The 24071-nt window shown below is 36.3% G+C and overlaps 6 protein-coding genes across 7 annotated transcripts; 2 read left to right on the plus strand and 4 right to left on the minus strand.

Annotated features, from left to right (window-relative positions):
• Positions 1-652: 652 nt before the first annotated feature.
• LOC111487417 lies at positions 653-4376 on the minus strand. The gene is made up of 7 exons (XM_023134814.1): positions 3981-4376; positions 3751-3831; positions 3496-3672; positions 2908-3078; positions 2535-2747; positions 2356-2444; positions 653-1716 (listed from the first exon to the last, which is right to left on the minus strand). Exons 1-7 carry the CDS (start codon positions 4063-4065, stop codon positions 922-924), a joined length of 1611 nt encoding a protein of 536 aa, XP_022990582.1. The 5' UTR covers positions 4066-4376; the 3' UTR covers positions 653-921.
• A 772-nt stretch (positions 4377-5148) lies between these two features.
• Positions 5149-13233, minus strand: LOC111487413 (potassium transporter 8-like). 2 transcript variants are annotated; one of them, XM_023134808.1, is made up of 9 exons: positions 13145-13233; positions 9646-9754; positions 9088-9577; positions 8948-9001; positions 7678-7938; positions 7543-7595; positions 6686-6809; positions 6341-6595; positions 5149-6261 (listed from the first exon to the last, which is right to left on the minus strand). In XM_023134808.1, the coding sequence occupies exons 2-9, from the start codon at positions 9679-9681 to the stop codon at positions 5207-5209; spliced, it is 2328 nt and encodes a 775-aa protein (XP_022990576.1). In that variant the 5' UTR covers positions 9682-9754; positions 13145-13233; the 3' UTR covers positions 5149-5206. The 2 variants fall into 2 exon arrangements, with proteins under 2 accessions (XP_022990576.1, XP_022990575.1); XM_023134807.1 differs by lacking the exon at positions 13145-13233 and adding an exon at positions 9844-10027.
• On the minus strand, positions 12304-12757 carry LOC111487567 (homeobox-leucine zipper protein HAT5-like). The gene is made up of 2 exons (XM_023135015.1): positions 12734-12757; positions 12304-12681 (listed from the first exon to the last, which is right to left on the minus strand). The coding sequence occupies exons 1-2, from the start codon at positions 12755-12757 to the stop codon at positions 12304-12306; spliced, it is 402 nt and encodes a 133-aa protein (XP_022990783.1).
• On the plus strand, positions 13043-13905 carry LOC111487568. Its single transcript, XM_023135018.1, is given in 3 exon segments — positions 13043-13098; positions 13213-13312; positions 13783-13905. Coding segments are annotated over 3 exon segments (279 nt in total).
• A 4220-nt stretch (positions 13906-18125) lies between these two features.
• Positions 18126-20221, plus strand: LOC111487421 (2-methylene-furan-3-one reductase-like). Its single transcript, XM_023134819.1, has 4 exons — positions 18126-18541; positions 19050-19373; positions 19472-19631; positions 19728-20221. The coding sequence occupies exons 1-4, from the start codon at positions 18332-18334 to the stop codon at positions 19994-19996; spliced, it is 963 nt and encodes a 320-aa protein (XP_022990587.1). The 5' UTR covers positions 18126-18331; the 3' UTR covers positions 19997-20221.
• LOC111487420 (RNA exonuclease 4-like) lies at positions 20118-23079 on the minus strand. The gene is made up of 7 exons (XM_023134818.1): positions 23007-23079; positions 22766-22917; positions 22565-22695; positions 21645-21868; positions 21364-21576; positions 21214-21294; positions 20118-20516 (listed from the first exon to the last, which is right to left on the minus strand). The coding sequence occupies exons 1-7, from the start codon at positions 23030-23032 to the stop codon at positions 20273-20275; spliced, it is 1071 nt and encodes a 356-aa protein (XP_022990586.1). The 5' UTR covers positions 23033-23079; the 3' UTR covers positions 20118-20272.
• Between the last annotated feature and the right edge of the window lie 992 nt (positions 23080-24071).

A 24071-nucleotide genomic window follows, 5' to 3' on the forward strand; every position in this document is an offset into this window, starting at 1 on the left:
AAAATTTAATTTTTTTTTTTTAAATGCTAGATGTTTATTTTTTCAACACTTAATTTTCGTTCTTCATCTCACTCCCTTTTAATTCTTTGTTCATAAATGCAATAGAGATAAAGTAATGAGATCTCACTACCATCGCCTAATTTAAGTATGCAATGTGCTTCGTTCCTACCCTCACCAACTTTCTATGATCGCTTCACTCCTCTACTTCATATCTAAAAACTTTTGGATTCGAAAAGGAAATTTCATATCTTATAGGAGGGTCCTTGGCATCACGGTCATACTTGTCCAGGGCATGTTGCCCATGATCGTATTCACGTTGCATGTCAAACCCCTCATGTTATAATGCTTTATTGCTTTCATGATGTATAGTTTTCTTACTATATTATTTGGCGAAATTTTATCTGCATCATCAAGTAGACTTGCAATGCAACCATTTGATACTTCATTGTCAAGTTTGGCCTACAAATACTTCTAAATGGTTCCATCATACCTTAACAAATGGTATGATCAAACAGCTGAGGCAGCAATGTTTAGAACATGAACATCATGATATTTTTCTTTTACTTGCTGCAAGAGAAACTCAAAATGGCAGAAATGAATCTTACAACCAACATGTTCTGGATTCGACTTGTTCGTACGGTGGGATGGGATGTATGAAGAACGTTTGATATGAACTAACGATATGCATACAACATTAACAAGTACAAGTATCCTTAATTTCGACCGATGATATGAATACGACAAATATGAAGCATGAACAACTGTATGAAGACTAGCATTCCTCAGTCCTCGCCATAAAAACATGGTTTGGACTTGTGGCACAAACAAAGAAAGCATATCCAACTCCTGAATCTACTCCTCCCCCAGATATTCCCCAATTCACCAACTCAAAGCATTGAAAGATATATGTTTTATTTCTTGTCAATAAGAGTTGGGATTACCAGTATAGTTGTACCGAGCTCGAATGTTGTGATGGTTATATCTTGGATCTCCATAATCAACAGCCTTGATCACCATAGCTTCACGGCGTCCATCTTGTTCTTGAACTGCACCAAACACAATTTCTTTCGTCTCGCAATTCTTCTCGTAGTATGTTGTCGGGCCTGCAGAGTATTGTCGATGGTGATATTGCTGATATTGCTGATAATGATGCTGCTGATGATGTTGCATCTGCTGCTGCTGCTGCTGTATTTGTTGCTGCTGCGGCTGCTGCTGTATCTGCTGCTGTTGATGATGTATCTGCTGCGGCTGTTGCTGCTGTTGATGGAATTCACCACCATTGTCCCACCCATTGAAGTAGTTTCTGTTTGGCTTGAACTGATGAGATCGATCGAGGTCTTGTGTCATAAATGGATACGTTTTTTTTATTGTCGGAGTTTTCGTTTCAATGGATGGTGGCTCGTCTTCATCTGGAATCACAAAACTTTCTTGCAAGGGCCAAGAGTTTGGATGTCTGTTGACTTGTTGAAACTGCTGATGGATCTGGTTATTGAGAGGCTTCCTTCGAAATCCAGGCAAAAATCCCCCAACAATATCGGCTACAGACGAGCCACTGTTGACGAAAAGCCTCCCAAGCGAACCGAAGAATCCTTCCTCCAGTTTCTCTGGTTCATCTTCACTCGGAATCAAGGAAGGCCTGACTGACTTGAGAGGAGGTCTTTGATATTGGGCAGCTTGTGCAGCCTTCTTCATTTGATGACTTTTTACATCCTCATCCTACCATCCAAACACGAAGCATTAAGAGTCCATTTCATTTTCATCCAAATGAAGATTTCCAATCAAATTAATTTTCTTAACACAAAGACAGAAGGAAAAGTAGCTATTTGTAACATAACAGAAACGAGAGTCCAATTCCAAGAAGCTTTGACACCATTATTGTAACAGTCTAAGCCCACCGCTAATACATATTGTCCTCTTTCGGCTTTCTCTTATGGGTTCCCTCGAGGTTTTAAAACGCGTCTATTAGGGAGAGATTTCCATACCCTTATAAGAAATATTTCATTCCCCTCTCCAACCAATGTGGAATCTTACAATCCACTTCCTTTGGGACCCTAGAGTCCTCGTTGACACACCGCCTTGTGTCTAGCTCTAACATCATTTATAACAACTCAAGCCCACCACTACCAGATATTGTCCTCTTTGGACTTTCCCTAACAGACGTGTTTAAAAACCTTGAGGGAAAGCTCAAAAGGGAAATCTGCCCAAAGAGGACAATATCAGACTTACAAAATCACAACCCACTACCATCCGCAAAATGGCAGCACCCAGATGTTCATAACAATGTATGTATATTTGAGACAACATAGTTATTTCTTTGAAACGAGAAAAAAATATGAATTTTGTGGAATGATCTACCTTTGGTGAAGAAAACACTGCTTGCACTCTACGTTGGAGCAGAGCAAGCAGATAGCCGAACAAACCAGCAGCGACCAACAACACTACCCCTGCAGATAGAGATTGTACACTTTTCATGTTACCATAAGAAGAAATAGCAGAGATGAAGAGCATAGCAGGAGTAAGGTTTTTCGTTCTACCCAAGTTGAGACTATCAGCGTATTGAGTATTGCAGTCGTCGTAGTTAAGTTCAATCTCTCGAATCGCCTTGTTTCCTCTGTCTATGACCAAAAGAGAGCAGCTACTTCCCACATAAACAACATCAAAATCATTTGAGAACTTTGCATCTTCACTAGGACCATCAATATGACCACTCCCTTGGTTCCATCTTCCACCAGCAATAGTTGTAACCCCTGCAGTTATTTGAGATATATAAGAGTTTTCACCCTATGGAACTCAACACTGATAGGAGTTCCATGCGCGTAGACATTTAAACCAGACAGATATTAATTTGGATACTACTACAAAATCGAATATCGAATATCGAACTATCCTGATTATTTGTAGATATACCAGTGTCACTAATCTTCCTGATAGCCATATTCATTGTATCTGCAATGTATATATTTCCCCTTTCATCCAAAGTAAGCCCTTTCGGATGATTCATCCTCGCTTCTCTTGGATGGCCATCAACATGTCCGGGGTATCCTTCTGCAGATCCTGAAACCAGTTTTGGTCTGCTATCTGCACATCACCCAGTAGAGGAGATTGCAGCAAATTCATCAGAAAAGTATAGGTAATGCATACAGATCCTTTCATAAAACATACTACCAAGTCTTATTCAGATAATGACCAATGTATGCCACAACTTTTGGTGAATAGCCTTCTCTTTTTAGCCTAACAAAGCTTGGAAGAAATAAAGGACCAAAACTGATACCATCTAGTGCCAAGAAGAGACAGAACTAAGAAAAGTACATCGTACTCCAAAAAGTGGATCCTTCTTCAAAACAAAAGTACAATAATCTATTAGAAAAAATAATCAAGAGCTCAAGAAAGTAAAAACACAAGCTTCCATTTGAAACTTCCAATCATGTGTCATAAAAATAATGAGCTCAATGTTCATCATGTGGCATAAAAATGGTGACCCAAAAGGATGCTTACATCGAGACAATGGCATTGAGATCTTATAGATGTTACTGTTTTCAGCATCTAAGATCAGCAGCTCCCCACTAGGCGACATCTCGACCGAATAAGGATCGATTCCCAGCTTACTGCCATCGAACACCGTCTCAACCGTATATCCACTCTCAAATTTCATCATCGAACGGCTGGAAACAGCTGAGAAGATTAAGCAGAAAACCCAGTTAAAAAATTACAGACCACTTCCTATCCAAGGCAGCTAAGAAAGATCCATACCAGTTTTGGCAGTGGATTTCATCGACCATAACTTCTTCACAAGAGAAGAAACCACATTGGAAACAACCCCACGAACAATTTCTGCACAAAAAGTGGAAATGCCGTAAGCTGAGTGAGCCATAGACAGCATTTAAAGAGGGGGAAAATGCAAAAATCATAAGATTAAGAACATGGGTTCTTCTCAAAATTACTTCTTCCTCATCGTCATCATAATCATCAAATACACTTACTTCCAGGAGGCGAAGCAGAAGCAGGAGAAACCCCACCAAAAAGAAGAAGAAAAACGAGAGCAAAAGCGAGGGAAATCCTGGCCATTGTCGAGAATGAGGAAGATTGAGGAGGGAAAACCCTCAAAAACTTGGGGGATTGAAGGTACACATATAGAGGAAGAGTGGAGTAAAGAGGAAAAGAAAGTTGACCGGTTTTGGCCTCTACATATCAACCATGTGGTACCCTTTTCTCAGAAGGAATGACAGTGAAAGAGACAAAGAAGGTTTAGTGGTTTTAGAAGATGCAATTGACGAGATAGAGCTGTCCCAATGAGTGAAAAAGAAATTGAGGTAGTAAGGCCAAAACCCAAAACAAAACCAAGGCGGAAACAGAGCCGAAGGGCCAGTAGAGCGTAGAGTGAGACCAACCAGCCAGCACACACCCAAACATATTAATCCATTACCATCAACATCAACTCGAATATAATTCAATTTTATTAAAAAAATAACCTAAGAAATCACTTTTTCGGACAAAGAGAAAGAAGGTAGAAGACTACATAAAGAAACATTCCCTGTGCTTTTGGTCCAAAACCCGTAAAACTTCAAAATCAAGTTTTTGTAAACTTCAGCTTTGTTATGAGGGGACGATTCAAACATTCAATGAAAAATCGATCTGATTGGCCATATCATACAAAAATTTGAATAAACTCATCCAATTCGATTCAAGTATTATATTATTAGATCAAACTAAACTTAGAGTGTAATTAGGATATCAATTTAATAAAAATGTTAGAAAAATGTTTTTTGTTTTTTAATGATTTGTTGTCCTCAGCCCATCACGTGCCTTTCCATTTCAGATCTCAATTATTGTGTGGAATAATATTAATAACAGTAATACACCTCTAATCTTTCTCTCTCAAAGAATGTTTTCTTTGAAAAATCTATTAATTAATCTTTAATGCTCAAATTGTACTTTAACCAAAGTATGTATTTATATATATATATATATATATGAACCATCCATTTCCTTCTTTGTTGGGTTTTGTGAATCCATGATCCATTGCTTTAAATACCCATCAAAATTCATGTTTTTTTATTTTTATTTCAAAAATTATAAAATTTATGTAATTAATCTAATTAAGACACTAAAATATATTTAATAAGTTCCTAAACTTTCAAATTAGGGCTAAATTCAACCGCTCATAATTGTTTCATATTTAAAAAAGAATACACAAAACTACAATTTTTTAAACATAATAAACCACACCAACCTCAAGAGTAGAAGCATTAGGAATACTCAAAGCATAAGATGGGCCTCTTGAGTTTTTCCTCAAGAAATCATACCCATAATTAAGCACAACCTTCTTCATCCAACCTGATCCTTTCTTTGCCTTCACGTATGAATGTCCCATTATGAATGCCATTCCTGCCTCCCTTGCTTCCATCAACTCTTGCAGCTCTCTCCTCGTATCGACATCCATTTTCGTACTTTCGGGTACAACGAACCTTACTCTTTTCCTCCTCAACCTCTCCGACCTTATCTCTGAACTGTCGATGATCGGCAAAGAACATGATTCGTTTTCACACATTTGTATACCGTTTAGTTGAGTTGATGAAGTCCCAATCACTCTCATTCTTTCGTTGTCGTCATTGTCATCCAAGTCATTGTGTCTGAAAGTGTTGCATTCTGTTTTCTCGGATCGGATGAATTCTGCAATGCTGCAGGCGAGGTCTCTCTCGAATTCCAAGTCATCCTTGTGCACATCACGGTAGCCATATCGTGCAATGCAGCGGTAGAGTCGATACTCCTTCGGCCCAACTCTTCCTACCAAGAACCTTTCCTCAGGCCTCACATGAGGCATTGTGACAGATTTGATGCAGAGGAAGACTAGAATTTCGTGGAAGGCTGGAATGTTTGTGACAAAATGAGAGAAAATGGAAGGGATCCCTGAAACGAGTTCGGTATGTACAAGGCCGATCCCCCGAACCCGAACGATCCCGATTTTGGGACCTATACCAAGGAGCCAATTTATAGGGACTTTGTTTTCAACATCAGCCTCATATTTCTTTAGAGTGCCATAGTGCCAAACATACATAACCACAAGGAATGTCAGTGAAAGTGCAATAGGAACCCAAGCCCCTTCAAAGAACTTCATAAGAGAGGCAGAAAAGTAGAGAGCTTCTATGGAGCCAGAGAAGACTAGGAAGGCTATGGCTAGGAGGACACTTTTATGCCAACATAACACAATAACAAGTGACATTAGGCACGTCGAGACTAGCATAACGGTAATAACTGCCAACCCTGAATGATAAACAAACAGACCGACTTGTCGTTAAGTTCAAGAAACAGATGATAAAAAGTATTAGCAATGAACAAATACCTGCTGCATTGCCCAAGCGTTCTGTCTCTCGAAATCCAATGGTAACAGCTAAACATAATATCATTAGTATCCAGTTGATGAGGGGAATGTAAATCTGGCCATGTATTTTCGAAGACGTATGAACGATCTTTACTCTTGGAAAACAACCCAAAGAAGAACATTGTTTGATGATCGAAAACGTGCCCGTGATGATTGCTTGACTGCCCACAACTGCTGCAAGTATTGCTATTGCAAGAACAGGCCATCTTACTTTCTCTGCAAAAAGACGTAGGCAGCTCCTTACATTACTTCATATTGGCCTATTTGGTTCAACTAAAAAGAAAGGTAATACTAAAACCAACCTACCAGGAACAGAAACATAGAATCCGATTCGATAATCGTTGTCGAGATTGTGATGCTTAGAAAGATAAGCAGCTTGTCCCATATATGCAAGAACTAAGGATGGATAAACCACAAAAGTGAAAGCAAGCTGCAGAATTGTGACTTATTGTTACGAAAACGTTGAAATATTGTGCTCGTAACCTGAAAAGCTAAAGAGTGTTGAGGATTATTGAGAGGAGTAGTCCTACCTTGGCTAATTAAGAGGAAGATTATGGGTTTATAAGTTAGTAACACTGTGTCTCCATTGGTATGGGGCCTTTTGGGAGAACCAAAAGCAAAGCCTTTAGAGCTTATGCTTAAAGTGGATAATATCATACCATTGTGGAAGATCATGGTTCCTAACATGGTATCAGAGTCATGCGATTAGCTTAGCAATGTCAATAGAATCCTCAAGTGTCAAACCAAGAAGTTGTGAGTCTCGAAGGTGTAGTCAAAAGTGACTTAAGTATCGAATAAAGGGTGTACTTTGTTCGACAGAAGGAGTCGAGCGTCTCAAGTGTCGAACAAAGGGTGTACTTTGTTCAAGGACTCCAAAGAAGGAGTTGAGTATCGATTAAGGGGAGGCTGTTCGAGAGCTCTAGAGAAGGAGGTCTCAGAGGAGGCTATATGGTGTACTTTGTTCGAGGGGAGGATTGTTGAGGATTATTGAGAGTAGTAGTCCCACATTAGCTAATTAAGAGGAAGATCGAGGGTTTATAAGTAAGGAACACTATCTGTATTGGTATGAGGGCAATGGAATAGCCAAAAGTAAAGCCTCGGGGGATTATACTCAAAGTAGACAATATCATATTATCGTGGATTGTTTTGCTTCAGATTAGTACCTTGATAGAAAAATGTGAGAAGTGTCCAAGATCAGCAAACATAGCTTCCGAGCCTGAAAATCATAATCGAACATATCAGAAACAAAGGAAACAGACGTAAAGAATTGATTGCGGTTGGATCTAACATCATCGTACCCGTTATACACAAGAGGACTCCGCCCAACGCCATCCAACCTTGCTTTTTGGTTTTTTTCAAGAACTTATACATGTAATATGGGGAGAGTGCTTTGTAAACAAGAGGATTCCAATAGAAGATATTGTACAAACCAATGGCACTGATGCATAGAAGCCATACAATTACAACTGGAGCAAACAGGAACCCGACCCGATGCGTGCCGTAATGTTGTAATGCAAACAAGAATACCAAAATGGCACATGCCAGAGGAACTTTAATATCTGCAACAGAACGGAACATTCTTTCGAAATAAACACCAAAAAAAGTTACAAGTAAATGCTACTACAAGGAAAGATGAGAGAACAAAATCACAAGGCAATAAGAACAGGAATTTTGTTTCATATGATCAAAATCTTGCCTACATTTGTGCAATGTTTATGAGCATTCAAGAGTTGCTACCAAAAAGTACGACAAAAGCAAGAGACTAGCCGACTCCACCAAACCATTTTACAAATTTGATCATCTTATTCAAGACTATATCTAACCAAACCAGCAATTCTACTCATTGACTTCCTCGCATTTGAGAAGATATCGAATCTAAAATTTTAATGTAATAGCTCAAGCTCACCACTAACAGATATTGTCCGCTTTGGCTCGTTACGTATCGTCGTCAACCTCACGATTTTAAAACGCGTCTACTAGGGAGAGGTTTCCACACCCTTATAAAGAATGTTTCGTTCCCCTCTCCAGCCGATGTGGGATCTCACAATCCACCCCTTAGGGGCCCAGCGTCCTCATTGGCTGGCTCTGATACCATTTGCAACAACTCAAGCCCACCACTAGCAGATATTGTCCGCTTTAGTTCGTTACGTATCGTCGTTAGCCTCACAGTTTTAAAACGCGTCTACTAGGGAGAGGCTTCCACGCCCTTATAAAAAATACTTTGTTCCCCTCTCCAGCTTATGTGAGATCTCACAATCCACCCCCTGGGGGCTGGCTAGCTCTGATACCGTTTGCAACAGTTCAAGCCCATCGCTAGCAGGTATTGTCTGTTTTAGCTCGTTACGTATCACTGTTGGCCTCACGATTTTAAAACGCGTCTACTAGGGAGAGATTTCCATATTTTTATAAAGAATGTTTCGTTTCCCTCTCTAACCGATGTGAGATCTCACATGTTGATACAAAGATAATACAAAAGCTAATACAGATCAATTGGCCTCCATTGGAACAGTAGAAGCAGATCCATCAAGGTATCACAAAATTCAGGGATGAACTGAAAAAGAAACTTACATTGGTGATGTTCCTTAGCCATGGATAACTCAACCCCTGACACAGCTGAAAAGACTGCACAATATGAACAAAAAACAAAAACCTCCCAACTTAGAATAACATTTTTTCATCTAATAAAACATAAAAACCAAATCAGCCACCTGAAATTGCTGGTGTGAGAACTCCATCACCGATAACCATGCAAGTCCCAATCAAGGCAAGAACAAGCAAGATTCTCTGCAAAACTTTACATTTCTCCAGAGTTGCTTTCAAACAAGAACTGAAACTAAAATTACTAGTGGGTTCAGGTGTATCTCTTTTATAAGCAGAAAGCTCCTCATCTGCAAGCTGTTGATTTGGAAGGGAGCTAAGGCGAGCATGGCGGCAGAGCAGTGAATACAGAGCAAAAGTTCCTCCTTCGCCATTATCATCAGCTTTAAGAACTATGAACACATATTTAAGTAAAGGGATAAGTGTCAAAGTCCAAAACACAAAGCAAAGAACCCCATAAACCTCCTCATTCGTCTCAGAGTGCTGAAGGTTTTTTGCAAAAGTGCTTTTGTACACATACAGCGGAGAAGTGCTCAAATCCCCATAAACAACCCCCAAAGCCTGATAAGCCAAAGTGAAAATTGTCCTCCATGAATCCCTCTGCAACAAAATAAAGCCAAGAAGATCAGATTTCTAGAACCATCTGTTGAAATAACAGATGAAAATACCTTTTCAGGATAACCCCAGATCAAGTTCGGATCCATTAAGGCTAATTCAGAGGAAAAATGTCCCAAAATTGAAGCAAGGAAGCTTTCTGGTCAGTTGCATGGAGGAAAACTGCAAAAGAAAATGCAGACAAGCAATGAACAATGAACAATGAACTTAATGAGCTCAATCTGAGAAACGTGGGTACTGTATCAACTTACATGCATTGTGATTGAAAAGCTTAAAATTCCTTCGCAATGATAGCAATGGAAGAATGAAAAGAAAACTATGAAAGCAATGGTTGTTCAGAATTTATTATGTGGATTGATTGGCTGAGCTTGATTCAAGCTTTTTTTAATGAATAAAGTATCATAGTTTGTTAGAATTTACGATCCATTTTGTTTCTCAGTTACTGCAATAACTAAGCTTGGGAAAAGGAAATTTTTTAAACATGGGGGAATCAATTTTTGTTAGAACAGATTGATTGTACAAGTAACACGTTCTTTGTTTGTTTGAAAAGTAGGATATAAATACATTGGTGGATAATCCTTTCTTTTGTTTGTTTCCTATTATTTTATTCTTTTTAGATAATTGAATATAGATATTCATTTGTTTCAAACCCACATATCAAATTTCTAGTCAATTTGAACATAACTCAGTCAATCTACTCAAAGTAATCTCAACCAAGAAGTTAGAGATTCCAATATTTTCGTCCCTCCATTGTTGAACTAAAAAACATATCAAATTTCTTTTATCGAGTTGTCCACTTCATTCCCTAACAAAATCAAGAAAGTAAAAGCAAATAAAACCGTTGAAAAAAAGAAGAAATGTATGTGACTACTAACATGACTACCGTTGTCTCTTGATGAAGGGAAAACGGTCAACTTTAATTAGTGGACCATTTTAAGATAAATAAAACCAAATAGAAAAATTCAATAATTTCAATGTATGATGCGAGTAGAAGAATTGATGATCAGGGGAGGACAATAATGAACATAAAAAGAAGAACGATAACTATTTGCTTGATACAATACAAATATACCTTCAAAATGTCGTAAACTACGAACTGTTGTTTCGTGATATTAGTTGATATTAGTTGAGAAGTTAGATCATGATTTTCTCCAATACTTTATTTTCTTACAAAAAAAAAATATATATATATATATATATAGTAGAAATTTCAAAACACTATTCCAAAGCACATGTCAAGGAGTGGAAATAGGGTCCTACAATACTATTTTATTTTTACATATCATATAATCAATTATCAAACTTAATTGGATTACTAATATTTATAATTTTTTTTTCTTTTTTTACTTTCCTGTCTTCTAAATTTGAGTCATAACGTGTAACTTAATATATATTGTTCGTATGTGAACTCTTAGGTCCATTTTCCATTTTTCAATAACAACGAGGATGTAAAGTTCATAGTATAATTCGTCAATACAAAATCTTATTCTTACTGTTTGTCGGTCATATGTTATGTTATAAAAAGATCTCAAAATTCAAAATTTTGTATGATCTCATATTGGTTAGAGAGAGAAACGAAATATTTTTATAAGGGTGTGGAAACCTCTCTCTACCCAGTGTGCTAGCGAAGACGCTGGAGCTTGAAGAAATGAATTGTAAGACCACGCATCGATTGGAGAGAATTACAAAAGCAATATGTAAGAGAACAATTTCTATGAACTGAGATGATAGATGATAGAGTTTAAAGGTAGGAATCTAGCCACCATTCACTGTTTGGGGACCAAAACCACTATTCACTGTTTGGCCACTCAATTCCTTTGCCGGGTTCTTTGGCTTTGGAGGTATTGGGAGTCTAAATTAAAGAAGAAGCAAGGACTATGAACTGAGATGAGTTCAAAGGTTGGAATATAGCCACCATGGCCATGAAGTTATATCCTTTCAGCTACTCTTTTTGTCATCTTTCTAACAGCAACCCTCATTTAATTTGCAGCAAACATGACCCTTTTCATTTAATGTCTTTCCTGTTTCATTAGTCAAGGTGGGGAGAGGAACAAGCTAGCATGTGTCTTTGTTCTTCTGAAAAAAAATGGGTTTAGAGGGATTGATCTATTCAAATACAATGAATTTAATGGATGTTGTTCTTTGAGATCTCAGGCACAGAAAAACAATCTGATATACACTATTTGATTCTCTACAACTCTGGTGATCATGATCTTATAATACTTATATATTACACCCCATATTTAGGATTTGAAATCAAAATCAACACTTAGCATGTCCTAACATTTCCCTACGAGATTATCATATTATTTATTTCTCACTTCTAAGAGTGAAAACTATCCAATATATCAACATGAGTCATTTTAACATGTTGGGTTCTTAATCACGTGCTTTCTAAAGTGCCCAACTAACGCCTTAACGCTTGTGAAAGGAAGCTCTTAAAAGATAAACACATTGAGGGTGTGAAACGAAAAAGAAAAGGTCAACATTACAAAGATTTTTACAACTTCGCCAGTTCTGAAGGTGCCCAACTAAGGCCTTAACACAGAACAACAACAACAGTGTAATGGTACAAGATGCAAGTTTTATCCATACACATGCATTAACTAAGGAATATTCACACTAGCCTTAACCTTATTCATCTGTATCAAACAGTAAACCTTATATTATAGTTCCACCCAACTACATATCGAGATGATTCGAACATTGCATTACGACGTCCAGTCCCACCAGGTCAAAGGCTCTACCTCATGAGTCTGCTGATCGTCTGTTGTATAAACGGCTGAGAAGTAACCCTGACCATCATCACTTCCATCCTCCTCCTCCGAGTTCATTCCAAAAACGGGCAAAACACAGCCATTATAGTCATTGCTCAGGAGGTACGAATCCCCACTGTCTAAGAGATGAGGACCGTCCTCGTCCAGCACGGCACTTCCATTGCTCCTGCAACTATGGTGGTCCTCAATCTTCATACTATGTTGCACAACAGGAACAAGGATTTGGTGTTCCAAAAATGGCTCGGATTTCTTAGCTTGAAACGAGGATTCAACCACTTCCTTAGCTAGAAGTTTCTCAGATAAAGAAGCTACCTGAGTTCAGAAATTGAGCATGCATAAGAGACTGGTAGGTATATAACAATACTGGGTCCCTATGAAAGTAACCCATATATTCTCTCAATCCTTGGAATTGGGTTATGAACCTATGCCAGATTAACTTCTCGTGCCTAAAAAATCGAACTCAACTGTACGACCACAAGTTTACAAGACGTCCTTAGATTAAATGTGACTAAGAAACTTGTAAGATTAACTCGAAACTACAGAGTCATCTTAAGAAACTAAGATAAATGGCCACCATCCTAAAGGTTTACAAAGAATTCTACTTAAACTTGTGTCCAGAAAATATGTCACATCAAAGACAGTTTTCAGCATCTACAAGACTTGGCATAAACATATGAAAGGTTTATGGACAATTAATAACAGTTCAGAAGCAAAGGTAAAATCTCCACTGTAAAACCAAAGTGCCAAAATGACAAACTACAGTGGGGATAAATACCTCGGCTTTGAGCCGTTCATTCTCCTTGACAACAAAGTCATAGCTCGAACGAAAGGAACCATATGAAGATTTGAGAAGATCATAGTTCCTTTCAAGCTGCTTTGTCTTCCATCGAGCTCGGCGATTTTGAAACCACACAGCCACTTGCCTTGGCTGCAGACCCAGTTTGTTTGCTAGCTCAGTCTTGCGCTCTGGCTCCAGTTTATTTTCTGATTCAAAACTAATCTCCAGCAGATGCACCTAATCGTTGGCCATGAATAAGGGTTAATCAGCAGTAAAGATTGTTATAAAAATCTAAGGTGCGCAGTCTCAGTAATTAATAAGCAATGGAACATTGAAGGATAAAAAAAAGAACAGTAAAGAAAACCAGAAACATAACAGAAACAAACTGTATACTCAAAATGAACTTGATATTGTACCCAATTATACTAGCCATGTACACGATTCCCCTGTGGGGATTTTCCTTTAGCATTTTATCTAGAGAAAGAGTGAAGTTTCAGAATCTAAGAACGATGCTTAATTTTTTCTCATCACAGAACTTGCTAACAATGAGATCAGCATTGATTCGAAACAATTAATGAAATAAATGCGCTATATTATCAAAACTAGAATTGCTTGAATACCTGCTCTTGAGTTAGCCGGCGCTTCTTCTCAGGCGGTTGGTCATCGTAGTAGTCGTCGTCGAACAGGTCATCCGGTGAGCTGAAAAAGGGTCGCCTCTTTGAAGTTTCCTCCATCCCCATCGCGAACCTTGGTTCTAACATTTGCAGAATCACAATTTAAAGAAATTTAATCTCGATATACTTATTTAAAACCCCCTCGAATGAAAAATTCATCAATTCCGCTACTAATCAGTGAACTAAATGAAAATTACCACGAAGAACGGAATCGCCACTCCCGAAAAACAGCATGTTGCTGTGACCTGGAGACCGGTTGAAGATCAAACCGTCCGTCATCATCAATTATTCTCTAAAATCTGAAACAGGTATCGTGAACAGGGGATCACCAGCGATTTACGGATTGGCCAGAGGAACACGCAATCGAGGGAGATCTTTATTAAAACGAGAAAAGATTTAGATGGGGGTTTGGTATTTTCAGCGACAGAGCTGAAAATTAAAAAATCATGAGCTTGTGGCGGAAGAAGCTGGTACTCCACAGTAACCTAGCCGGTGTTCCCAATGGGGAAACACAAAACCCCATCACACCACCAGCTCTGTTATTACCCAGCTCTTCGTCAGTCTCGAAAACCTCTGAGAAAAAAACACAAAAACAAACCTCGAATCAGAGAAAAATCGAAGAACAAAATGAACACTAAAGAGAAATAGAGAGATGGAAAAAGAGAGAGTACGAATGTTTGATCAGAAAACAGGAACTCCGACGACCGGAAAATCAGTCCCAGAGCGGAATTGATTCAACGACGCACTGTGCAACCTCTGGTTGTTATCAGCGGGTAAACTTGATAGTCGGGGTCCGACCGCAATTTATAGTTCCCAATAATGTGAAAAGACTAGAATAGCCCTACTGATTCGGAACCATCCTCTTGTAATCTTGGAATTTTTCCGAAACTACGAATAATATGTATAAATACATTTATTTTACAGACGACTTTTGCAGGTTAAATCTGAACCGTCCGATCAGAATTGTCTTGTCCATTCAATTTTATGATTTTAAAATGGGCTCCCATACAGATAAAATTAAAAAAGTAATAAAGTTTTTAAAGGGAAAATGGCTTTTTTACCTCTCTATCCTTTCCTTTGTTGGTAACATATGTATTATTTCGCACGTGCAAGAGTTTGGTGTATAATTACAATAATAAGCTAAAATTTTCATTTATTTTTCAAAGTAAATACTATATTGTTAATTTTATATTGTTTTGTATATACGATGAAATGGGGACTTAATTATTTAAAATAAAAATAAAAAAGTGATTTCATAAAGACACAAATGAAATTGTCAAAAGATTAGGGACCATTTGAAGAAAAAAAAATGGTGAAAAGTGGAAAATACCTTTTGTTTTAATGGAGGAAATTAAATAAGGATTTTAAATCCCAAAAATGAAACACAAATTTTTTTTTAATGAGATTTCTAAAAAATTAAATTTACGTGTGGATGCCGTTTTTAATAATCAGAAATCTTAGAAGGCTAATGTTTTATAGATTATTGATGAGAGTCTAAAATTCGAAAATAATTTATCAAATAATCCTTAAATTTCAAAATAGTTTAGTTTAATTTTTTATAATTAATACTTATATTTAATTTTTTTGGGTCGACTTCTCTTAATTAATTAAATATTATGGTTTACAATTTTTAATTAATTTTTATAGGAATGAACATTTTTATTATAATTAATAAAAAATAACTAACATCAATGATAAAAAAAAAAAAAATAAATGAAGGGTAATGAAAAAAAATGTATACCGTCTTAAAATATAATGTATCTTTTAAGTGTTAGGAAATAAATAAAAATTAAATTTAAAACTTTTTTAGGACACTATTTTGAAATTTTGAAACAACTATACTAAAAGCTCGAGAATAAAAATTATATATATATATATATATATATATAAAAGAATCAATTCTTTTATCATGAAGTTTCGTAAAATTGTATTTTTTTTCCATATCGTATACAAGCCGTGTTTTATCGAAGAGAATTTTTTTAGGATGGAGAGAACAAATTAATTTATATCATTTTTATTTTTTAAAAAAAAAACTATATTCATTTTATTATATATAATAATGCATTTTTATTAGTTTATTTCACCCATCTGTTTATATCAAAATAAATAAAAGATAGAATTTCTTTTATAAAAAAATCTTTATTTTTTTTATATAACAAATAAGATTTTATAAACTTAATTTAAAAATATTACCACTCACAAACTAAATAATTATCAAATAAGATTTTATAAAACTGAGAAATAATTTATAAATTAAAAAAAAAATGAAATGAATGATTAGTTATTGAACGTTAAAGAGTAATATGAAAATAATTTTAGAATGAGTTGATATTTGTTTGAAATGGAATAAATTTACAAAGAGGGAATGGATTAGAGTATGGTACGTAGTAGTGGAGAATGTGGCATTCATAAGATAAACTTCACTCAATAATTCGATTTTGATGGTTACATAACATATATATAAAAAAAAAAAAAAAAGCATATAATATAATTTTAATGTACATATGTGTTGAATGTTGATTTGGTGGTGAATTTGAAAGTGAAGAAGAAAAAAAAGCATTTACTGATGACGATGGGTGTCTCCTAGATTCCCTATCTTGGATGGGTATTAAACAAGAATTTAAAGGTTGGTCTAAAATTAATTATACATCTTCTTCTTCAACCCAACATTCATATCTAAATATTCTTGGCTTCCTTCTTCTTTATGAGTTGGTGAATGGAAACCCATACATTTCCATATTCACCCCTCCAATTAAATTCATTCAAATATTTGTTCCATCTTTAGTGGGTATTAACATGATTAGTCAATTTTAGGTTTGGTTTCGATTCTCCATATTTTTTTTTATTTTCAATTCATTTAATCTTTTTTTTTCATACTTTATTTCATCATTTTTAATTTTAAAAATGGAGTATATTGAGATCTGAGTTTTTTCTTCTCTCAAAATGTTTTTATTTATTGATTTTGGACCAATTTATTTAGGCTAAATTAATTTTAATAAAGGGTCTAAAAATATTATTAAAAACTCTTTAAATTATTTTAAACTTTAGAAAATTTAAAAAAAAATATACTTTTTCAATTTTTTTAAAATTTAAAAAGTTCCCATTGAACCAGTTAAAAAAGAATTTCAAAAATAAGTGTTTAAAAGATGTCGTTTATAAGGGTTTTATTAATATTCTAAAAAAATTATTAAAAAGGCATATCTAAACTTTTTTTTTAAATGTTTCAAAATGGAGGATTTTCGCCATGTAATAATTTTTGCAATTTTTTTTTTTTTATAAAGTTAAAGGTGTTAATGTTATTTTTAAAATTATATAGGCATTTTTTAAATATAGTACTAATAAATAATAAGAGTATTTTTGAACTTTATAAAGAAAATTGAGTTCAACGTTAAATGTATTTTTGAAATAAAGTATTAATAGTCTACTGTTAAAAATATTTTTTTAGACTTCTTAAAAAAATTTAGAGTATTTAAAAAATTTAAGGTATTAACTTTATTAATTTAACCTAAAATTAGGTCCAAGATATTAAACCAATTAAAATTTTATATTTTAATAATTTTGTTTTTAATAGATTTTAACTTTTCTGCATGAATTTTTGATATTTTCTTTTTAATTCATAGATCTATCATATATGAAATTAAAAAGTTAAAACTTTATTAGACACCATTACAATTAGACAAGTTACTTCCATATTTAATAATTTATTAACTTAAAAATATTAAATATGTAGAGACTCGAAAGAAATTTATTAAATAAATAAAATTAGCTTACAAAAATGTTAAATAAATCTTAGCTTTTGTAAATTAAAAAAAAAAAAAATGGATTGTTACTGTGTTCGAAGAATACGAATAACAAACACCAAAATTTACTTATAAAAGTATTATTTTATAAAATATTAAATATTTTAAGATATCTTCCATGTGAATCCTAATTATAAAGTAATAAATATTTTTAAATTTATTTATTATACACTCGAAACGAGAGATATATGAAATTCATATGATATCTATCCGAATCATAGCCATATTGAAAATAGAATAATTAAAAAAGTGTTTAGTGACGGATTTATTTTAAAATAAAAATATTCACGGAAGTTTATTTTTGAAAAAAAGAAAAAAAATATATTATCATAAATAATAGATGGATTTCCCCAGTTAAGACCTGCGACTAGGCTGACACGCGCATTTATATTTAATATATATATTGACGAAGATCATTTGATAATTAAATCATATTCCATAAAGATATGAATATACTTTTCAATCTGTTTCCTTTCCACCCACAATATTAATCATGGAACTGAAGATTATTCAATTGGGTCCAAATCGATAATCGAATTCAAAGACCTAAGATTAATATGGGATTAATCCGATGATCCAAACCCGAAACCTGCACAATTGTTCATCAACTCCTGAAGCCTCCGCCGACAATAAATACTAGACCCCTTTCCGCTTCAGAAATTTCCATCTCGCCTTCATTTGGGTTTTCTTCTTCCCTCTCCAACCCATCCATGGCTGTTCCTTCTGTTCCCACCCACATGAAGGCTTGGGTCTACCATGATTTCGGCAACACTGCCGATGTTCTTAAACTCGATTCCAATTTCCCTGTTCCTCAAATCAACCAACACCAGGTCCTCGTCAAGGTCGTTGCTGCGTCTCTCAACCCCATTGATTACAAGAGAATCCATGGAATTTTGAAAGCTTCTAACTACTCCCCTCCGGTCAGCTATCATTCTCTCTCCCACTCTTTTTCTTTTAATTTTACATGGGCTGTTTTATTTTGATCTGAGCTTTTCTGGGTCTGTTCTTGATTTTGCATGCACCAAACCATCTGATCTGGGTTGGGTTAAGGTCTTTTTCATCAGTACATATTGTGTAGTTCTTTCTGCCGTTTCTCATATGATCCTGAAGAAATTCATCTAACACCCTGTTGCAAACATAGAATCCTCTGCATTAATGAGAATGTCTTGGTATATCTGGAATCATAACATCTTTTGAGATTCTAGACTGAATCTCAAAGTCAAACCATACGGATTCGGATCAAAGTAGACAATATCATATCATTTTGTTGAACAACAAAAGAAAATGTGGATTAACAATTGAATGGATGCAAAATCAGGGTGGCTTATTGAGATGATTTTGGTTTCTCTAATTAATGAGATTGTGGGGAAGTTTGGGAACTAACATATTATGTGTGTTCTTGTTCCTGTAATTGATTTGTTCTTACAGTCAGTACCTGGCTATGATGTTGCTGGTGTGGTGGTGAAAGTGGGAAGTGAGGTGAAAAAGTTCAAGGTAGGAGACGAAGTATATGGAGATATAAATCACAAAGCACTAGATAAGCCAAAGAACGTTGGCACTTTGGCAGAATATACTGCTACAGAAGAGAAAGTTTTGGCTCTGAAGCCTAAGAATCTGAGTTTCTTAGAGGCTGCCAGCCTTCCCCTTGCCATGGAAACTGCCTATGAAGGTCTCGAACGGGTTGGGTTCTCTGCTGGAAAATCGATCCTTGTTTTGGGAGGGGCTGGCGGAGTTGGAGCTTATGTTATACAGGTAAATGATATCTGTGCTGCTACATTCATTGGCGGAGTCGGAGCTTTGTTCTTCTTCATTGCTGGCTAATGGGATCTTGGTGTTTCTGTATGAGACAGCTCGCAAAGCATGTGTTTGGTGCGTCGAGAGTGGTTGCTACTGCAAGCACATCAAAACAGGAATTCTTGAGTTGCTTGGGAGCTGATCAGCCTATTGATTACACAAAGGAAAACTTCGAAGACCTTCCCGAGAAATTCGATGTAGTCTACGATGCAGTCGGTAACATACTCATCTAATAGTTACACTTCTCCACCTGATTGTTAGTCTATGAGAAAATGTCTACAAGTGATCCATGTCTTGATTTTCAAACTGCAGGCCAGCCCGATAAAGCCGTGAAGGCGATCAAAGAAGGCGGGAATATCGTAAGCATTGCTGCACCAGTTGCAGAATTTCCAGATGCTTTCTTCCTTCTCACTTCAGATGCTGCCATGTTGGAGAAACTGAAACCTTACCTGGAAAATGGAAAGGTGAAGCCGATCATCGACCCCAAATCTCCATTCCCGTTCTCCGACACTCTCGATGCATTCGCCTATCTCGAAACCTCCCGAGCTACTGGGAAAGTTATGGTTTATCCCATCCCTTAGAAGCAAGTTTCTTATCAGTTTTCTGTCATAATGCACCGGAGAAGAATCCTTGTTGTGTTTGGGAAAATAAGTTGTGTAAAATCTGCACACCATGTTTCTTGTTCATCTTGCTTAATGTACATTGTTGTGATGTTTGCTGTTTTAGAGCTGGAACGAAATAGCTTTTGACCATAATTTTGAGAGTTTTATTTAAATCTGCAATGCATACACACATTCTTCTCCATATTTATTACAAACTTATCATATGATTTATGAACTTTAATGTTTAATTAAGGTCTAATTAAGCTTGGAGTCCAAGCACCAACAATAGTAATCAGATCTTGAGATTTCCAACATCTGTTCTGGGCTCATCCTTTCAAGCTCAAATTGCTTCCAAATTGCAAAATTATTCTTGTTTTGTGGGTCAGAAGCCAATGGATACTCCTCTATCTTATGAACTTGAGCTCTCATTCTCATGTACAACCTCATGGTCGCTACACAATCTTCGTAAGGATCTTTGTTCCCGTTTTGAATATCGTATCTGCATAAACAAACGACACCCGACTCGTTATCCATTTTCATCGTAATATATACAAACTGTTTGTGTTAGAATATCCTCTTTATATATCAAAGATGAAAATACAAAGGCAGCAGCTAAAGACAAGATAAGAATGAAACTTTGTTCTAATTTGCAGGTAACGACTTAAGCCTACCACTAGTGGATATTATCCTCTTTGAACAGTTTTTCCTTTCGGGCTTCCCCTCAAGGTTTTTAAAACGGGTTTGCTAGGGAGAGGTTTCCACACCGTCTTGAAGGGGGTGTTTCGTTCTCTTCCCCAACTGATGTGGGATCTCACAATCCACCCCCTTCAAGGTCCAGCGTCTTTGCTGGCATACCGCTTCGTGTCCACCTCCTTCGGGGTTCAACCTCCTAACTGGCTCTGATACCATTTGTAACGCCCCAAGCCTATTGCTAGTAGATATTATGAGATTTTCCTTTCGGATTTCTTTTTAAGGTTTTTAAAACGCTTTTGTTAGCGAGAGGTTTCCACGCTATTATAAAAGGTATTTTGTTCTTCCCCATTGCCCTAATTTGAAATTTATCAAACACAATCATAAAAAAGTTCTTTTTCTATATAATTTTTTTGAACTTTTTAACCTGAATGGTGAGATTTCTTGAAAAAACAAAAGAAGATGAAGGATGAATTATGAGGTAGGTAGAGTTATGTAGAACTTGCCCAAGATATGCTTGTGTTAGATAGTGGAGAGAATTGGTGAGCTTGCTTGTTTTCATCAATGGTGGATAGTTGGCAGTGTCCCTGTGAAAAATTCATATAAAAAGAACTGAAGCTAAAGTTTGATATATGGAAAGAACTCAAAGTATTTACCTTATCATGAATGGTGGATACTCAATTTGCAAGGTTTTGAGGTGATCTCCCAAGCCATGACCCACAAGAATCCTTGCTTTTCCTCCGACCCCAGGTCGAATCTTCCACATCGGCTCACCATTGCACAGGATGTCTTGAATTTTCTTCTGAACTTGCTTCAATGGCATTGCATGATCCCTCAAGTATTCTGGACCAACGCCCGTGGACTCCAACCTGCATATGATAATTCAAAAGATGAACCCTTTGGGTTAGTTTAGTTCTAAAGTTGGGATGTGTTGTACCTATAGTTTGTGATGGGGAGCGTTGGGTTAACATAAGTAGAGAAAATGATGGTTTCCTTTTCGTCAATCAGGCAGACCCTTGCGCATATATCTAACGACCCATCGCTGCCACCGCCCACCATTCTGCAAGCCAATGCCACTGCTTCATGGCGCCTCATGCGGCCATTGTCGCTCGTCAATTTGTCACAAATTCCCATGTTGCGAAAACGGGCCATGATTTGACTCTGTAAGGAAGCAATTTTGATGTCAAATAAGAAGATAAATCGCATTTCAACTCACACACCCCGACACACACAACTAATAGATATTGTCTTTATTGTGCTTTTTTTTTTTTAAATTTTCTCTTAAAAAACATATGCTAGGGAGAGGTTTTCCACGTGGCTGAGAGCCCTCACAGCCCAGGCACAACACCGCCATTATGTGGGGCACGCTCTACCACTGAGCTAATAGTCTGTTGTGCGGGCCTCCCGCTATGCCAAAAGCGAGAGAAACCCCATCCCTCTCTTTCCTTTTTTTCGCCCCCATTTCCACACCTTTATAAAGGTTGCTTTGTTCTCATCTCCAAACGATGTGGGATCTCACGATCTACCCCCTTCAAGACCCAATGTCCTCACTGACACTCGTTTCTTTCTCCAATCGATGTGGGACCCCCCAATTTACCTCATCGGGGCCCAATGTCCTTGTTGGCACACTGCCTTGTGCCAACCCCCTTTGGGTGCCTCCTTACTGGCACATCGTCCAGTGTCTGACTTTGATACATTACTGTAAGATTTCACATCAGTTGAAGAGGAGAACGAAACATCTTTTATAAGGGTGTGGAAACCTCTCCCTAATATACACGTTTTAAAAACCTTGAAGTGCAATATTTGTTAGCAGTGGGCTTAGGCCGTTACAGTTGATGAAATACACTTTTCACCTACAAAATTTGGAGATCGAAGTTGACATCTTTCTTGGTGAAGCCTCAAGGTGTGAGGACTCTCAAAGATGGCTAAGCAGATTTTGCATCCTCTCGTGCCGAATATATTGTTGCATTCTTGCTTCGGCAGAGGCCCTTGATGAAAGTAGTGTTTATAAGCTTAAATATAGTAATTTTAAAACTAAAAATGGAAACTTTAGCGTACCAATGAGATGTTCCCGGAGAGATTCAAAGGATCTGCAGTGTTTGTGGCAAAGGGAGCAAGTGGGTTCATGAAGAGAGTGAAACGAGAGTCTCATATGCTCTACCAAGTGCTCTATCTTGTTGAACTGCCTGAAGCAAGCTGCACATTTGTGCCTGCACTTTCAAACAATTATACACACTTTAACAAACCCTCCATTCTTTTCAAGAATAGGTACAAATTAAGAGAAGACAGAGAGAGAGACCTTAGTGTTTCAGATGGGTGGTCCATATACGCTTCGTACTAAACCAAACTAAACCAAACCGAACCGAACCCTAGGGCGATGCCACTTGATTTTGCAGAGGGAAAGGGAGTTTGAGGTGAATATATAACCCTATTCTTCTCCTGGTTAGAAAGTGTTAAGAGGAAACGTTGTTTTGGAGTGATCCAGAAAGGGTTGGGGTCCCATAATAAAGGAACCAGAATATTTGTATATATTCAGCTAGGGCTACATGCTGAGGATATGATCAAAGTCTCCATATTATTTATTCCTATATGAGTTCCATCACAAGAAAATTAAAAAAAAAAAAGGTAAAAAATATGCTAATTCTAGATTTGATTCGGTTAGTTATGACTTTTCACATTTTAGTTGAGCATTCAAGGCAAAAGGGCTTGCAGAATTGCGAAAGACTTGATCAACCGTTCTTCCATAAGTACCTCTGTATTAGGTTGAGTAGGGTTTGACAGTCAATAATTGAAAAAATTCGTTTTCTTAATCTTGATTCGGGACCTATGGTTCTAGTTGAATTGAAGAGAACAAAATTCACATCGGTGTCAATAGCCCACAACTCATTTAAACATATATTCTCAACCAATACATCAAATGTTTGAATCTTATTACCGAATTGCGAACAATAATCAATGGGTTTTCAAATTTATATGGATCAAATTCAACTTAATTTTTCATTTCAATCATGTTCATCAAAAGGAGATAACCCTTTCATGATCTCACCAATTTTAGACGACTCTTTTGTGAGATTGAATGAGATGAGAAATCCTTTATGGAACCAACATGATAACTTCACTAAAGAAATAAATCAATAAAATATTAGGATAGGCGTCTTTTTTAGAGGCACTAGTTGTCGAGGTATAGCATTAGAAAGAAGTTTGAGCATTCAAGTAAATGAATGGTACACGAACGAACCAATCCTATAATAGTACCTCTTATAGATTTTCTTAATAAATATGTGAATAAAGACAAAACATGTTAAAATAGCTGTCACGAGACGTAAGGGAATGTAAGAAGTTATATTCAAATTAAACCCATTTT

This window comes from Cucurbita maxima, unplaced genomic scaffold (genome assembly GCF_002738345.1).
Source record: "Cucurbita maxima cultivar Rimu unplaced genomic scaffold, Cmax_1.0 Cma_Scf00012, whole genome shotgun sequence".
NCBI lineage: Eukaryota > Viridiplantae > Streptophyta > Magnoliopsida > Cucurbitales > Cucurbitaceae > Cucurbita > Cucurbita maxima.